Below are 19,404 nucleotides of genomic sequence, written 5' to 3'. Positions count from 1 at the left end.
ACGTACTTCATCACCGTCACACGCATTATAATTCATTTCCTTGTAACTCTAAGATACTACTTTCATCAAATTATTAGCCAGTAGAATAACTTCATCTGGCCATAGAACATGCTTGATGAAAAGCAACCCACCATGAAAATTCACGGTGCCTTTGAAGGTCCCTTTTTTGCTCAGGTTTTCCTTCTACTCCTGGTAAAAGCTCGAGCGTTTTAGAAGAAAGGGAGCGAGAATATTTACCGAAAAAACTATAAAAATGGCTTTCTGCCGTCTACACGTTTTCTCGCGGAGGCGTTCCTCTGTGGGTGCATCGTTTTTGCACTGTGAGGGGGCTGCTTCCTCCAAGCTTCCGAGAGATGCCCCAAAAACGTAAAAAAGTTTAAAAATGAAATTTGCCGAGCCTGCCAGGCTCACAGAGGCGATCACCTACGAGTGCACACTGGAATCATCGCACGAAGCGAGAAGTTGTGCGGGAATTCGTTCCGAGGCGAGGAGGGCCCGGGGGAAGACGGTGCCGAGGCGGACCACTTGGGTCGGCCTGACCCACCACGTGGCTCTCTCTCTTCGACCGCCGTCGCCACGGAACATCAAAGGGAATCTTTGTTATCCCTTCAAGAGGGTGGTGGAGTGGTGTGTGATGGGAGATGCGGGTGGGGGGGTAACCACGATTGGGGTACCGGACGAGCGATTTGAAGGGGAAGGGGGTCTCAAAGTGATAGTACCCACCACCCCTTGCGTCCCCTTCCATTACAACCCGCCACCTATGGAAGAAAATCAGAAAATATACGGAAGACGAAAGAGAAGGTAGGGGTCGTGAAAAATGTGGAAAACTCGAAAGGCCTTCCTCGGGTGAATACAGATGTATCTGCGTGGGTGGAGGTGGAGAAGGAGGAGCATATTAATCTCCGAGGGATGGAAGGACTTGAAAGCGAGAATTATCCACGGGCGGACGATTAGCGTGGTGGATCTGCAGGACGTAAGCTCTGCTCACTTCGTTTAACGTATTATGAGGGACTGGTCATCCGGGCATCTCCACTCCTCACCGACGGCGTGGTTCCTAGGGGGTGGGACGGAGGCTAAGGATGGGTGGGTTTCTGGGTAGAAGCCACGTCGGACCCTACGGGAATGGGCGGTTGGGTGGGTGTTTGGGGGGGCGCGGTTGTAGGGGGAGAGGCTGAGGAAGGTCGGCCGGGCGTTGCGGCACCATTCCCATATCCACTCACCGTGGAGAGACTCACAGCAGGGGTTTCTTGAAGTCGTGGGAGGGGGGTAAGGGTTACTCGGGAGGGAGGTGTGAAACAGCGTGCTTGGGCAGAGGGAAACTTCCCGGGGCAAAAACACAGTTATTTACGCCCGGAGGAATGAGCGGCAGGGAGGAGGTCAGCGTGGAATCTTTAATGTTCCATCTCTGAATCCACCGGCTTCCGATGAAAGTTTAAGCCAGATCAAAACCGGGCAACGCGAAAGCGGGCATGTTTTTGTTTAGTTCACTCATGAATGGAAACTCTCCGGATGTAAGGGAGCGCTAGAACAAAGCGTGCCTCGTCATTTCCCAGAAGCGGGCGAACGCGAGCTATTATTGATGTAGAACATGAAGAGCCCAAATCAACTCTCCCATTAAAGTTTTTATCGAAAAATCAGGGGAGCAAACTGTGGTGTAGTGCAGGAGGTTTTTTTGTTCCCTCAGGAAAAGATGAAGACTTTTTTTTACCTATTATGGGTGGGGCGTAAAATATATGTGCAATAAATTGAAGTAATTAATGCATACTGCGTGCGGCGTCAGAAATAGAGCATGGAATGGTAGAGACATAAAATAAACTCGCAAAAGACGCAGTTTTTCCCATTAAAAAGTAGTTTTTAATCTACTTTGGACGGTATATAAATATCAATGCAGCCCATAGAGTAGTTACCTGAGGGGAAAAAAATCATATATATATATATATATATATATATATATATATATATATCATGAATTATAAAACGTGAATAATACGTCAGGAAAGCGGAACCTGCACGTAAAAAACTAACACCGAACAAATTACTAGCCATTTATTAAACATTCATGCAAGTTTTCTTCAGTTGGAATATTATAGTTCGTAACGTATTAAAATTCAGGGACAATTAAGTGTTACCTGCGAAGGGGGATAAAACATTTAAAACAATGACCAGCGAAAGTACTTTTACCAAAACACGGAACGTGAATGGGCATAAATTAAATGCTTCCCGTTGAATTTTTCCCGAACTTTACGGCGTGCACGAGTATGTGGGTGTGTGTGTGCTTACAAAAACGGGAAACGAAAAGTTTTCGGTTTGATCCCCCTTTGGCGTGTCCGGAATTTTTCACCGGAAGCAGGGGGATTACTAGAGTTTTAATGGGGAGAAGAGTGCAGGGGTCCCTCGGATGAACGGGCGGAGGCCTGCCCAGGTGTGGCGCCGAATGCCCCCCACCCCCACACGATTGCAACAGGGGAATGGAGGGTCGTGGGGTGTCATTCCCACCAATCCTCCTTCCCCACGACCAAGTCCCAAACTTCCCCTTGCCCCTCGCGATCGACCTCTCCCCCCCACCCACCCTACCCTGCCCTTACCCCAATTTCACGACATACACACACACACGCGCGCGCGCGCACGAGGAAGTGCCTTACCTCTTTCACCGGAATGTCGGTCTCCATAATTATCCCCTCGTCGGACACGTCCTGCGCGTAGTAGTGGCTGAATGGACCGCCTGGAAGAGCCACAGGTTCAACCATCCCCGATTTGTGGTGTAATCGGAGCAAGTACGCCGTCCAGCAAACGTATCTGTTGGGAGAAAAAGCTTCGTATCATTCACGAGCCGACGTGACTCTCGTGCGAGCGGGGAACGACACTCCCGCCTCCTTCACAGAGTGCACGCGATACATATGATATCATGCATCTAACAAAATGAGCTGTGATAACTTCCCTTGGGCTGGCCAACTCTATGCCATCGCCTATTATGTGTCCTGCCTACGCGTCGCGGAGGCATTTCTAATTTATTGGAATAAAAATAACGCAAATATTACATATACTTGAATTTTTCTTGAAATAATGAAAAGACCAGAAATATAAAAAAATATTGTGGCCATAAAAAAGAACGTTTGAAAAGTGTTTAAAGAAGAATGGTCAATAATAGGAATAGAATTTTTCCACTCACTCTGTGCAAATAAATGAAGCTTATTACGAATAATAATAAATGCAACGTCAAGTATGAATACCATGGTTTCAGGCTTCACCTCATGGAAGTTTTATTTATACATAATAATAGAAGGAACCATACATATTTTACTGGAAATTTAATAACAGAACTTCTGTGAGAATATGCTTTATTCCTCTTATTTTTATGGATTAAATATATTTTAGTCAAGAGAAACTACACAAATAATCATCTTTTATAATATTCACCGATGAATTAAGACATGCAACTTGTTTCGTATCAATTATTACTGCAGGATAACAAACTTATAACAGTTGGTACATTCAAACGTTTTATCATTTAAAATTTAAAGTAATACATTTAATTTCAATATAATATCTTTGACTGAATGTTATGTTGTATTAAATATTTGATAAATAAAAACCTTTAAATCTTCAAGTGTCAGTTTAGTCTGCTGGCGCTTGTATGATACAAAAACAAAGCACTCACGGAAAAAGTTTTCCCTTAATAGAAGTCGTATGTGCCCCTCCATAAACAAAACGAAAATGCTTTCATTGGAATAGACCCTGAAACATTCACCGATAAAACCACACACTAGACGATACAAAAAAGGTTCAGTGGAAATATTGATGCAAATGCTTGTACAACGGCTTGATGCACCTGATCTTTATTCTATCCGGACGCGAAAATGGCTACACATTTTTTACAACACGGCAAGGAACACCACATCGTTACTTTGATAGACGACCCAGTTTCAAGCACATAACAGGAGCCTAGGCATATGAACCCCGAGCATAAGGCTATATCCTATTAATTTTTTCATGAGGTCCGGCGCAACGTCGGTATTCGGCGTAAAAAAAAAGTTTTGCGATAAACACGGCAGTGAGGAAGGGAGAGAGGAAGCAGCTGAGAGATGGGAGTGGAAATTGTTTGCGACGGAGAAAGATATACATTTACGTACATAGTATACATTAAAATCACTATTAAACATACACAAATAAAAAATTTCCTATATTATATAAATAAAAATAAAATAAATAAATAAATATATATATATGTATATATATATATCATATATATAGTATATGCACATACACACGTGTATATATACATAAATACACATACATAGATTTTGTGACATGATTCTGATTCTTCGTTCGACTAAGACGCACGACCGTCGAAAATGTAGGGTAAAATTATGTATGCATGTATATTAGCGTCCCTTTTAGTTGTGTTTATGCTTTAATTGTGATCATAATACGCATACTATATGCATAGGTTTTCAATGAGGTGTTCACGCCCGATAATGTCCAGAGCTGAAATTACGATAACAAAAAATCAGGTAGAATTGAATCATAAATTATTTTTTTTTCAATTAGACCTTGTTTATTTTACAAACAATTCATCCTGAGAAAGTGCACAGTTTGTAACGAAACAAATAGTTGGAAATACCAAAGTTCATATTTGATAATACCGTAATGTGAATAACTGTAAGCGACGCATTAAGCTGGTGCACCAACTATTCAAAGGGATGAAAATACAAACCCCTCAACGTGCGCACAATACCCGTGCACACAATAGACTTGCATTTAGACAAACACTCCGTTCTTAAGCGCTCCATTGTTTCAAAATATAGATCAGGAAGACAGCTGTAAAATTCAAAGTTGCCAAATTTATCTGTTCTCAAAAAAAAACTTGAGAGACTTTTATTCCCGTTTCTACTGGATACCAGCAGCTTTGTACATTATTATAATATGACCTTGTCTTTTTATACCTTAACCTCTGACCACCCAACCACATCCAATAGGGTTACGTAAAACCAGGGTTCATAACATGATCGTCTATATACAATAAAGAACACTTCGATGATAACGGCACTATGAAAATGGAACTATCGCAGAAGTAGAAGGGTAAACTTTTCTATACAATTAGAGAACAGTACACGAGTCACTTTAAAAGGGTTTCATTCACTCTAAGCTATTTGTAGTGACATTTTTAGGTTGACATGGCGTGAAGCAAATTAATTGTAATGCCAAAACCAGCTCCACATGTAAGATTTACCTAAGTTCTTTATCATGTACCTACTCTCTTTCCGTTTAGTTTAAATGCTTGCATCTATTTACAGTGCATTTAAATAACTTCTCAACTTTAAGAAGACCAGTTCCCTATATCTGGATTAGGCATTAGCCTATTTCACATAAATACCGGGATTATATGAAATCATCTATGTTATTTTTATTCAGTTTTTTAAAATATTAATATATTTTTAATCTCTCGATAACCTTTCCTACTTGCTGCAAAAAATGTAGCTCTGATAATTTTTTCCAGGATCCAGATAAGACTTACCTGAATTTAGGATTTATTATTATCACTACGATTAGAAGTCACCCTGACACCCGCATCGACGTGGATCATTGAAAAGGTTGAATCGTATACTTTTTATGAATCCATGGGTCAATGAGTTACTCTTTCCTCCCGCCTCTCCTAATTTTTAATGCCCGGGATTGCCTTGGTTCACCCGATGACCGTGGTGCTGGTGGTATGGTGGCTGCCCAAAAAAAGCCTTGACGGGGATTTTAGTGTGTCCCAACGATCAATTTACTGCACGGCAATGAAAAAAAAACTCGCCATGGAAGTTGGAATGGGTTTCCTCTTTCCAGGAATCGTTTATCGTATTTCACAACGTTTAGGGCCAGCAGGGACACGAACGACTTGAGACATATGACGGAGTGACGCAAAGAGAACATATTTCTCGAGATTCTCCGCCCCTAATAAACGAGATTATTTCCTCTGGAGGAGAATGCTCTGGGGTTTATTTTCTCACCGTATGCCTTTTTCTCATAAAAAAATTACAATTACGAAGTCTGGAGTGAAAACACAACACAGTAGTTTACACCCACACGTAGGGAGATCTGCTCGTAACTTTGAAATCCATCGACAAATACACCGCGTTAGAATCACTCTGGAAGGGGTATTTACTACATACAATAAATAAAACTTAAGGAAAGAAGACTAACCTTTTGACATTAACTTTAATTTTAAGTCGAAAAGAACGTCTTCAAAATAACGTGGCCCATTTTGATCGCAAGAATAATTCCCTCCTCAGAGTTAAGTTCGGATTTCCACCACTGGGCAGTTTCTTTTGAGAGCCCACATTCACATTGATCATCGCTGGAATGACATGCTGACAGCAGACATAAAAAAAATATTTAACAGATTCTGTCTTCCGCTTTTCGCCTAAGGATTTTGCGACGTAACGTAAATTTCCAGAAGGATTTTCTTGTCTCATACACGAGGAGGACGACAGAGCATTTGACGTTTTCAATCCTCGGGAGTTCGGTCCTGGTGGTAAGGAAGTAAGCCAAGAGGCTCCGAAGACGCACTCTGTTTGCATGATGAAGTGGCAAGTTGCCAAGGGATAATCTAGGAATGAGTGGAATGGACTCGTTTGCAAGAGCGTGCATGGAAAACAGCGCTGCTTAGAGGCGCGCAGCCAAGAGGGGGAGGAGCGGGCGAGGAGGGAGAAGACGCTCTCACCCTCGGATCCATGAAACTTGCCCGGCATTCTAAGACCATTTCTGTGCCAACGAAATTTGAGAAAAATCATTATTTTGTAAAAGTCGTCGGACGTTTTGCAGCCAAGCCATCGCTCACCACGTGAAAACAGTCATTTTTTTCGTGCAGACTATAACGTAACTTTCTAAAGGTCAATGACCGGCCCAAAATTCGTTCGTCAGCCTCGTCTGAACCTTACCGCGCCTCCGAGATGCGGATCGCGGATTTTATAAGTTCACGTTCACGTAAATAGCTACTCTGGAGCACAGTTTTCTGACCGGTGCTCGGCAAAAAATGAATAACTTAATCAATTTTCTTAATTATTCCGATAAAAATAGATATCGAATTTGAGTAAAAGCTTGCGAAAAGATGAGCAAAAGTATTTGCTATGAGGATAATTATATTTCTGAACGGTGAACAGTGATTGACACTTAAACGGCAAACTGTGATAAACTTGTACTTCGAATCATCGGTATTCAAACTCAAAGATTTATTCTTGCAGCCCTACACTCATCATCCTTCATCATTTCAACTCCCTAATAGGTCTTTTGACCGGGATCCCCTCTTTACTTTGCCCAGGAATTTGTCTCTTGACCTTTCTCGTGGGGCCTTCCCTTGTATTACGGCCCTCGCAAATCCATTATTTCTCAAGCTACCCTCAGACAATATGGCTGGTTCTTCTTTTCCCCGCAGTAAAACCCGCATGCACGCATTTAGGTATTTGTCCTGATGCTTCCACGAGTCATGGATTTTCACCAGAGACCAAAAATCTGCTCGAGGAGTGTTTCCACGCCGTTATTTCCGTTTTTTATTTTCCTCCACGGAAAAGTGTTTACGAACTGAAGAGCCTTTTTTTTTAGAGTGTGAGCACAACTTTAGCGCCGCAGTCATTATTGGCCGTCCCGCAGTCGCATTATGTTCTCCATCGTTACGGTGTTTGCGTAAAATCTCCGAGCGGCCGGGGAAAACTTAAAACCCATAGGTAATCGTCCAATGCACGTGTCTCTCCTCGTTTCCCATCCACCCCCCTCTCTACCGCCAGGAATGATAAACATGCGCTCCGCATTCCCAAAGTTTGGTGTAATTCCGCATCAAATCTTCCTGCCTTCCGCAGAAGACTCGGCAACCCCTATCGATTTTTGCTAGTCGGGTCCGAAACTCACGGAAAATCACCTGCACTTTGGAAAGTAAAAAAAAATCATTTTTAAGCAAAAGATGCAGATGGGGAAAGGGTGGAACTGATGGTCAGAACTCCGGGAGCAGACGTAAAAAAATAGAATTGTTGACACTGATAAGGCGCGTGGTACTTTCTGCCCGGGTAGGAAACTTGGTCTTTGAGGGAAGAAGTGCGTATGGACTGATGAGTTTTGAGATGGAAGAAAAACAAATAGTTATTCGCAGGGACTGAGAAAATGAGAAAGTTTGTTGAGGAGATTATAATAAGACAGAATGAGGAGACACTGAGAGGGATTTGAATCCTGTTCTGGCAGCGTATATCACGTAACCTTGGCAGCGGAAAGAAATAAATCCCTATGCAGGTTTTCGGACAGAATGTAGAGGATGCTGACTCCTAGGAGGAAATAATACTGGTAGTGGTAGCATATGACAAAAGATTCTCACTTTATGGAAGAATTCAATAAGCTCAAAAGGCAGGGGATATTGTTTTCTGGAACCGTGGGCGCTTAATGTAAATAGACTGAGGAACGTGGTTAGATAAACTCCAGAGGATAAAGAAAATGCTAATGGCCATTTGAGGAAAATTCTTCCAATGGCATCCTCTGCTGTCGGCTGTGCGAGGGGCCCAACGCGTTGAATTCTCTAGCCTCATCTCATGAACGTTTCACGAGGTCAATTTCTCCTCCTCCCCTTGAAGGGCTTTTTTCGCCGGATATGAAACGGCTCAGCGAGCCAGCCGGCTGGAGCCCTCATTTCGGTGGAGGCTCAAAGCGTGAGAATGGACTTTACTCACCCCGACCCTCCTCCTCATTCTCTATGCCTCCTTTTCTTTCGCAAAATTTTCCTCAGCCGGAAGATTCTTTTTTCGGCGGGATCGCGAAATTACTCGAGTAATGGCCGTATATCCATTTTTTTCCTACCGAGAAATGGGCGCGCGAAAATCTCCGCGATTACCTGGGTTAATGCGGCGTGTGTGCTCTCCATTGGGATTTCCCGAAGCCTCGTGGATGCGCGTTTAAACTGCTCCTACAACGATCTCACACCGGGGGGGACCATATCGCGTACATGTGCCTGTCCCCCAGATTCCCAATGGGCTCTCGAAAACCAGATGTCTCCGGTTAAATTTAGTCCAAACGATTAGCGCCGCCTTTTTATCATTTTAGAGCGTAGCTCCAGTCGTGTTCAAGCGCGGATCGATGAAAAATATCTGTGCTATCGGCTATCTCGACCCATCGTCGTCGTCAAATACCACCATTAGAATCAGCGCCACTATGTAATGTCAGACCTGCTAAATTGGCAATAAGCGTCTCGTACCAAGTACTATTTGCCCTGATAGGCACGATTAGTATAATCTATAGTGGGACTTAAGAGCCAAGAATTATCTATAAGAAAATTGATTTCGAAATATATGAAGGTCTAAATATTTGAATGAGGGAGGGAAGAACAGGAGTGGGGCAAAGATCGGTCTTAAGAAAATAGAAAAAATTCCAAAAGACTCGGAGGATTCCTAATCCATCGAACTTAACTGATAATCAATACGTAATCGAAATATCATTTACTAATTAGATCATTATTATAATCCATAATTGTCATTTTATTTTTCCATATTTTAAGTGATTATCGATTACAAAATCCACGGATTTATTCTCTTGGAGCATGTCAAGTTGAACGGTATAATTTTCACTTTTAGTTAACCTACCAAAGTACATCATTTAAGCAGTGTACCACCCAAGATCCTTGATTGAAAGTAAAAGGTTTTTCCAAATTTGCATTCATATATTCTGATCTGCACATCAACCGTTTGGAAATAAAACTTCTATCCTATCGTTATGTAATAATTGTATACCTAATATGACTGATAAATATATTTTTTAATTTAAACATAACTCCCCAGTTTTTCTCATTCAGGTTATTAATTTACATCCTGAGTTATAATCGATTCCCGTTATTAAAAAACCTGAGCTGTTTGGAAATCCTAGGCCTATAGTAAACAGTTAAGTGCGGTGTAATGCAATATGGCGACTTTATTCAAAGAACTACGGGAGATGCCGAGACAGTTTCTTAATGGATTCATCCACTAATTTGCATCGAAATACAGGCATTTAACAGTGCAATAATCATTCACCTTGACCGGGAGTTGAACCCGCATACTCTCGATTTCTAGTCGATTGTTTTAAACAAATCGAGAGATTTGTGCTCGAACCCTGGTCAGTACAAGAGTGAACAGTTGAAACACAAAATACGAAAAGAAAAGGCAAGGATTAAATGGGAGATAATTAAGAAGTGAGAGGAGGAAACGGGCGAAAGAGATGGAAATAGAAGAACATACAAACGGTATCGACCAGAAGAGGTATGAAGTGAGAAAAGGTCGATGTTTTGAAGAAACGTACACGTATAGTAGAAAAAATGGCACTATACAAGAAGGAGAAATAACTATTAGAAGATAAAAATGGACCAAAAAACTATACGAACTCTAAGGGCTCATGCAAGAACGTTCGTAATGGGACCAAAAGAAATTCAGGGGGGGGGGGAGGTGAAAAAAGTACAGGAAAGAACCTCATGGTAAAGGAATTACACAAGTGATCTAAGATGGAGAGAGCAAATGTGCCCGGGATGAGAATATCTTTGGTCCCAGGACACTAGATGGCATGATAGAAAAGGCACCTTGGGAAATTAAGGGATACAAGGAGCTGGAAACGGTAATCTCCACAGAACTACTTAAGGGTTTGAAGGAAAATGGAGAGATGAGCTTTTTTCATACTTACTCGGAGAATTCATGAGTAAGGTGCCTGAGCTGAAAGCTCCATTTGGTAAGTTATAATCCATGATCCCGATCCCAAAAAAAGTAAAGCAGCTCTTTGTGGGGAGTGTAAGACCACAAATATAATTTCGCTCTCCGAAAAGATAGTAATCAGAATTATTTTCAATAAAGAGCAGGAAAATACTGCATTGATGAACATCAGTTTGAGTTGAATGGGGAAGGGGGACGCCTAATGTTATTAAATAAGAAGAACATTAATAGAAAGTGATAAAAAATGTTACAAAGGTGTCCTTGCTCGCTTATGGAGTTTGAGATGGGGGTTGACTAAGTAGAGTGGATAAAATAAATGAAAGAATTGAGGAATATAGAAGTAGAATGGAGGAAAAGGAGACTCATTCGAAACATCCATATTAATCAGACTACACGAGCAAGGGTCACAGACGGAGAATTGGAATGGATAGTGATAGGTAGGGGAATAAGGCAGGATTGCCAGGTATCACCCCTTATTTTCCTCTCACAGTCTCATGAAATTATGGAAGCCATGGAAAGAGCTTTAAATAAAGTTGAGTGCATGCAGGGAGCTTATTATGTCAGCCAAAGTTACGGATGATGGAGTTTAGTTAGCCCGTTATTCAGTGAATGTATCAGTTGTTGAGCACTTTAAAGCACCGATATTTGAAGTTAGAGGTGAAGATACAATTTTACAAAACAAAAACCAATGAGAAATACGATTCATTTTGGACGAGATGAATGGGAGAACATGTATATAAACACACATATGATTATATATACGTATATGTACAAGTATATATATATATATATGTGTGTGTATATATATGTATGTATGTATACATATGTATACCAAACATATGTATGTATGAATATATATATATATATATATATATATATATATATATATATATATATATATATATATATATATATGTATATATATTGATTATATGGAAACACTCACACGAGCAGTATAATTTTGGGACGGCACAATCGAACACCAATAAAATAGTAACACTTAAAAGGACACTCATACGGTAAATTGTTTAAGCTTTCGGCCTTCTCCGAGGTCTTCTTCAAGTAAGACTGAAAATATCTATAATTTCAGTCTTACTTGAAGAAGGCCTCTCAGAGGGCCGAAAGCTCAAACAATTTACCGTGTGAGTGTTCTTTTAAATGTTGCTATTCTTTTCTACTTGTGTTATATTGTGTCATCCCATTATATATATATATATATATATATATATATATATATATATATATATATATATATATATATATATATACACATACATTAACATACACATATATATCCATACATAATGTATATATATAATAATGGTGGAATATGGGTCAACTGATTTCAGGAATGAAGACTCTACGAGTATATAATATACTCTACGCATGTAACCTAATCTACGAGGTATCTCATAATAAGGAAATATAAGGCAAACGCAGTTCAGGCTGGGTGGAAGTGCTTTCTAAACCAAGAGAAACGAGTAATTAATGGTATAGCGATGGATTGTAAAACCCACTTTTAAACGGGAGCTTATGTATAATGACGCGGAATATACATGGAACGAAATTATGTAGGATTTTTGAAAAAATCTCTGGGCTTTTAGCCACTTATATGAGGACGCATTTTGAGAATTAACATGTATCCCTTTTAAATTTTAAATGGATAAAGGAAGAGGAAGAGATAGCGTGAGGTATGTTAACGTGAAAGGACCAGAAATCACTATAATAACAGTTATACTGCCCTGAACGAGAGATTTATATCCACCACCTAAACCTCAATTGTCACTTGACTTTGCAATGCTTCGGGATTTTTGGCCAAGGAATGCAGGATTCATATTTTTTGCATCGTAATGTAAGGTGAATTGATTAGTTTTCAAGATTGTACCCGGTGTGAAAAAATGTTCCTATTCGGATTAGAATTAGAATTATTACTATTACAAAACGAAAATTAATATTGTATTCATACATTTTTGAGTCCCCACCAACAACGGTAGTCATTTTTTCATGCCGCAGCGCAGGATGAAGCGGAAAAATAACACTCATATGAGAGCGTAGTTTTGATTTAAGGACACAAAAGTAGTGATCAAAAGCTGAAGAACAAGCTACATCAATGGATTTTGAAGTTTCAATTGGCGCTAATCTTGTACTTTCTATGTCAAACTATCTTGAAAAATGGCACGAGACTCAATAAAGTATGAAAGTGTATCACTGACAGCGATGAAAACATGCGAAAATAGAATGTTCTTTAAAAAACCAAGACGCAATTTTTAGACAGGCGCTGCAATTTGGTGGCGGTAATAACAATAGAGTTGAATTTACCGAATTGAAATAATTAATCTATAATAAATAACATCGAATATCTTCAAAACGCCCGCGTAATCAACTGCTATTTCATTGAACATATAATTTATTTGTTTTTCAAAGTGTATACCTGGGACACAATTTATATTTTAAAACATAAATTCATCTCTCTAGGTTTAATGGAGTAAATAATGTGATAAGTTGCCAAATTCCTCTTCAAATAAGTTACTATTGATGACAACACGGGAAATGGTTCACTTAGGGGTATCCATATTCCATTAAAAAAATTAAGTAGTGTAAATCTGTGGGGTAAAATATTTTATTAGGTGGGATAAATTTTAAATGTATTCGTTACTAAACTTTGGTTTAGTATTGATGACTGCAAAAATTGTAATTTTCCACTGAACAAAAGGATTTGTTTTAAAACGGGCTTTGATGTACTACATGAACTTCTGAGTTCAGGTTTCCATCGTTGACGGAACAGTGGAATAGTGAACTATTATTTGCCATGAATCGTTCAGGTCTCCTGACCTGAAGATGATTCAATACATCGAAACCTCGTCTGAAATAAACCGTTCAAAGAGTGAAAAATGTCATTTATTTTGCCCAATAATATATTCTTATTCCACCAAATCATGCATGGAACTACACAATTGTTCCCCAATACCACTCAATCCTGAAAGTCACGTCCAAAGAACAAAAAATGTTTAAATTGAACTGCTTTTGGGTTGCTTTGGCTCACTGATTTAAGCCTGCCACTCCACTTGGAGTCACGACAATAAAATTTCAGATCTGGAGCACGTGCAGAGGAGTTAGAGCGCTGCATGTAACCGTCGATCGGAGGGAGGATTTGCATAAAACATCATCTCCCCACATTAACCCACGTCATCCGGGGATCGAGTTGGTACGGTAACTGGTGTAACGGTTTTCCACCCCATGTGTCTGGGTTTATTTAACAGCGGTGGTAGGATTTTCAGAGGCATCTCCGACCCCTAATTCACTAGTGTCATATGGAAAACATTTAAAGTGGAGCACGGTGTCCGTTAAATAGAACGTTAAGTTGTGTGACCCCTTGAGGTCTATCGTTAAGAGTATGCGAATGCCGACACCCTAGGTTTCTCTCCACCCTTATCTGAAAATCTACCTCTACAATATTTCCCATCTGTCCCTAATGGCGCAAATGACCCCACCTGTCGGTCGCCTCCTCTATTAAAATATATATTCGCCCGAATATACTTTCCCTTCCCTATTTATATATATATTTTTCGCCCCCACTCACCTGAGGTGATTCCTGGGTACGTTCTGCACGTCCTTGAACACCATATGCAACCTCACCGTCTCCGAGTGGGTGTCCGTGCGGATGATCCACGCCTGCTTGTCCCGGTCGTAGCACTGGCTGGAGCAGGGGCCGGCAGAGGTCCCAGCGCCCCCGGGCGGTGAGTTGGCGTTGGAGAGGAGGCCGTGATGGGTGGCGGAGGGCGACGATGGGGAAGCGGCCCCCCCGAGGATCCCCGAGGGGGCACACGAGGTGAGCGGTGAGGCGGCGATCGAGTAGGACGACGCGGACGGGGAGACCGGCCTCAGGGTGTTGCCGATGGACGTGGCTGCGTGATGAGGAGAAGGAAGGAAGATAGTCATTGCGAGCAGAAACTATGGATTCAAAATGCCGCAAATTATTCGTTATCATTCTTAATTGTCTCCTGTGCATATATGCATTTTAATTCCGCTCCTCTGGGGTTTAGCTGCGAGTGACAGATTTCACCGGAATGCCTTAAAATGAAGGCGGATTAGAGCAGAAAGTTAAAGCCTTCCAACGGCGAAGTTCAACGCTGACCTAATTGACGAAACAATCAGAAACTCATTCTCTCCGAGAATTAAAATAAATAAACCATGTAATTATAATCCCTTTGCAGAAACTCCATCGACCTCCTGAATTGGTGGGATATCATCACGAATGTAAATCTTGTCAATCGTTTATTTCTCAAGAAAAAAAATAGGCCATCTCCTTCTTTCTAAATTAATTCTCTCTCTTCATTTTCTTCAGAAAGTAGTTGAATCATTTCTAAGAAGGACGATCGCAAAAACTCCCTTCTGCGGTGGCCCTACGTCGTCGATGGCACGAAAAAATTGCAAAGATACTTTACAAGATTACACAGCTTAAAATTAGGATGAGCGTCATTTAAATTAGGAAATTTCGATCATAGTGCGCAATAACTTTTGCCTTAACTTCTTTTACGATCAATTCAAATTAAATTTACTCGAACAGAAGAAAAATTGAGACATATTAGTTTTAGAATACATAATAGTTCAATGTTTCAAGTGTTTTGTAATAACTTTTTATATCTCATAAATCACTGTTCATCAAATTTACTCGTAAATATTGTTGAATGAAGACTAATTGCGACTGTATTCTCAGTAAGGTAAACGATAAAAGCCCTTGATCTGGGAATTATCAACTTCCGTTCAACAAATTTATGATCATACATTCGAAATATCCATTACTCGTTATTAAATCATGCACACATGTATTTAGTCATACCGGAGTATTTTTTATCCATGCCGCCAAGTCACTTGTTTGTCCATTTCTACTTCGAGTAATTCATTTCCAGATTGAAATGGATGGTTTCCGAACTTTCACTCTGAAAACGGTAGCATGAGATTTGTATGCCGCGATGGAACTACTGAAGCGTACGGATGTATGATTAATGAGATATGCAACCAGTGTTGTCATAACAACGCCTTTTGGCTTAAACCAAGCGCTTTTTCCTCAACCTAGCTCTTTAAACATGAACCTAGTAAAAATAGCTAGATGAGCAACTGATGCTTCAATATTGCAGCTACATCAAAACCTAGAAAGAGGATTACTCTTCGAACTTACTCTGTAGTGCACGTCTCCAATAGTGGACTGATCGAAACAATTTATCTTCAACATTCTTCCTCTAAGTTGAGAAATAAATGGAGGTAATATGTTAAGGGTAGACTTGGATTAACTGCGTTTAACTTGGATTAAAACGTTGCACGGTTTACACGGAATAGTAATGTTTTACTGTCAAAAACGTGATCCTGTATATCAGAAATTACTATTATTATTCTTGGTGTTCTATCGTTCATGGTAGGTTGAACAACGACTAATCTCTATACCTCTATTAATAAAATGCAACATGAAACTACAATACACCCTTCTCCAATTCCGCATACATATGTATTTCCTTACTTCCGTCTAATATGCCTATACTTTTCCTCCCCTTTCCCTACATTGCTAGAGTCCTCCCTTCTTTGACAGTCTTCAATATCTCACCACATTTAAAATGCTTCGCATCAACTCTTCCTAGCTCCTTTGAATTTCTACCAAAAATTTACTCTCATCCCAACTATGCATATCACTTTTTCCTTTGTTTTCTTTTCTATACATATTTAACCTTTACTATTCACACCCACATTTCAAAAGCCCCCAATCCACGCTTATCATCTTGAGTCAACAATCATGTTTCTGTATCGTTCAAAAACGCTGCATTCCAAAGTTTTAACGAGTCTATTCTTAACATCCTTACTCAACGTCCCTGTGATCAATTACTTCCTACTTGAGATAATTTCTTTCTCTAACATAGTTCTTCTCCTGATGCCCGTATTAGTTTTACCATCTCGTTCATAAGCTCTGCCAAGGTAACTAAACTGCTCCACATGCTCTAGTTTTTGCTCTTCCATTTTCACATTTAACTTCCTCTTTCTCGAAAGCCGCATAATATCTGCTTTGCATATATTAATATTCCTCCTGTACCTATCGTACTAATTTTCTAATGCGCTCAGCAATGCTTGTTATCCCTTGGCAGGCTGGCTAAATTATGCTTGGTCATCCTCAAAGCTAACTGATTTTACCAATTCCCCTCCAAATTTAATTCCAATCACCAGTTCATATTGTGCTATTATAACTATTTCCTCCACATGTAAGTCGAATAGCTCGGGTAATAATGAGCCCCTATCTTAGCCCTTTTCCTAAAGCTATTTACCGTTCGTACCTGAGCAGTTTAAAACATCTACAACTTGCGGATAAGTCGCCTACCCCTCCAATACCCCTTGTAATCCTATTTTCCGCAATACATTAATTAATTCTACTCAATATACTAAATGAAATGCCTTATTCTCGGAGTATAAGAAAAACACTAGTACAAACTGATTGCAGCGAGGCTATAAAGTATGAAAGTAATAATCACATAGGGTCATGGTATCATGTTATTTGGCACTTATCATTAATTGGTAAAAGTTAGGTATGTATTATTGTTATAAAATTATTTGTAATTATATATTAAATTATTATATTATTAAAAAATTATAATGTAAATAAAAAATAGGTTATTATTAAAATCTCACGAAATTTATTAAAATATCATTTATATAAGACATTAAAAAATACTTCAGTCGTAATGACAGTTTTAAGGTAAAGGTATTTAATATGATATTATTGAGAAAAAAAACCATCAGGAGTTGAGGTGATAACATAAAATAACACACAAATATGGATCCACTGAAAATGTAGTAAACGTTTGAAATAAAACAGACAATGGTTTCCCTTGAAGATTAATTTTAACTCTTCGTCCAAAATATAGTTCACGCTCTCGGGAGTAATTTAGCGCAAGCTCTATTCACTTCAGCCACTTTTGGCACCCGTTCAATTGAAAAAATATGCTCCATTGCCCTTTGAATGAATTTATGTAAAACAAAAAATGGCATATGACCAAAAAAGAGCTTAAATAAAAACATTCTATCGTTTGAATATATTTGATGAACTGAATACGTGAAAATCAAGACTTGCTCGCTTCACAAGATAAAATGTATGAGTGGTTTGGCTTCAAATACGCCCAGTTGTAAACAAAGGTGCGTGGTTGTCAGTTTCCCCTTATCTAGCAGAAAGAAGAATGAACGACTCGGGGACGTGGAAGAAATCGGTCAAATGCAATGGCCGCTTCAGGTGAAATGGCCCACGCTCACAGAGTGCACACTGACGGGAAAGTAACAATATTGTTTTTTTTCCACTTCTCGCGAAAGGAAACGTATTTCCAAAGAAAGAATTTCGCTCCAACAGCTTTGCTTTGTTTCAAATGTTGTTCTTTAATCAAAGAGATTACTACGTACGGAACGTCAAGGTACTACTAAAAGAATGACTGAGTATTCAATCCTAGATAGTAAATGTTCTTTGTTCGTAATGAACCACGGCTGTCATTATCAGACAGCGGACGGAAAAAAGGGTAGGATGGGCGAGAAAAAGACGCAAAAAAAAGATAATCTTGAAGGCTGTGAAACGAATGCGCAGCTAAGCTCTCCGAGAATTTTAAAATGTCAATTGAAACGCTTCCAGTTTGGATAAATGTTTTCATGGGTTTAGTTACCCTATCTCAAAGAAGGTGCCAGGAAATAGGAATCATTATTTCGTTGGAATGTTTCTTCAAGGATACTGAAAAATTTGTTTTTGGTGTGATAAATGGGCTGATGACCGATTTGAGCTTGAAAATTGTATTGATAGCATTAAAATGCCCATAAAGTTATTATACTGACCTCATTGAACAATCACATCCTCAGGAAAATTTTTACCATTAAGACCGGGAATTTGATAATGATTAATTATAATTATTGCTGAATGTTATTCAGTTTATTATAGTACCTAGTAATCTAACGGCTTAGGGTAGATTTTTCATGGACACTGGGTATACACACTGCTGTAGTCTTAAGCTCAAACTAACCAAGCCTGCCGTTCTTAGACCCCAAATATTACAGCTACTCATTTTTTAGCTGTGCATACATTCTATCTCCCTTAGTTCCATCCAGAATGCCAATTTTTTTACTCCCTCTACTTCTCTTTTCCAGCATTCTACCCTCTTTTACCATCTTTTATCAGCATCCCATTGCCTCACAGTATCAAATCATTACGAAATAAGTCTGATAACTGGACTGAGATTTTAATAAATAAAAGAATACTTATAAAGAATAGGGTAGAGATCGAGTTTTTATGAGATCGCATTACACTATTTATTTATTTTGCATTAGCCCGAAAATAGCACTTCGGCCTTTTCATCTGACTTTGAATAATGATATAACAACTAGACAATTACTTATATCCAAGCCGTAAGAGGAAAGGAAAAACCTCCTAGGCGGGAATCAAACGCGCGACCTCTGGGTAGGTAGATGAGGACATTACCCCGCCGCCACCGGGGTCGGCGAGGTATTAACTTATATAAAACAAATCAAGTTCACGTGTAAATGCAACCCCAATGCCTGAAAAGGTGAAGGACCCGTTGTCTTCGTGTTGGCCATAGAACGCGATACCCATAGAGGAAATATATTTGGCTCTTATGACGTTATGTAAATTTGACTAAAAATAATTTCACTATGACTGCGTTCAACATCATTCACAGTGAAA

The 19,404-nt window shown here is 39.6% G+C and overlaps 1 protein-coding gene across 1 annotated transcript in view; it reads right to left on the bottom strand.

The window, feature by feature from the left end:
* The window catches only part of LOC139690769 (uncharacterized), a 93,805-nt gene that overhangs the window by 15,710 nt on the left and 58,691 nt on the right, over window positions 1–19,404 (bottom strand). The window contains exons 7-9 of the mRNA XM_071588316.1: window positions 14,560–14,596; window positions 14,272–14,388; window positions 2,643–2,796 (exon numbers count right to left, since the gene is read on the bottom strand). Of these exons, the coding sequence (XP_071444417.1) occupies window positions 2,643–2,796; window positions 14,272–14,388; window positions 14,560–14,596 (308 nt within the window). The remainder of the gene's footprint in view (window positions 1–2,642; window positions 2,797–14,271; window positions 14,389–14,559; window positions 14,597–19,404) is intronic.

The sequence above is a fragment of the Hetaerina americana genome, unplaced genomic scaffold (genome assembly GCF_022747635.1).
Source record: "Hetaerina americana unplaced genomic scaffold, ioHetAmer1.1.p SCAF_3, whole genome shotgun sequence".
Classification (NCBI taxonomy): domain Eukaryota; kingdom Metazoa; phylum Arthropoda; class Insecta; order Odonata; family Calopterygidae; genus Hetaerina; species Hetaerina americana.
The sequence above is the reverse complement of the archived record's forward strand: the minus strand, read 5'-3'. Positions and strand labels throughout refer to the sequence as shown.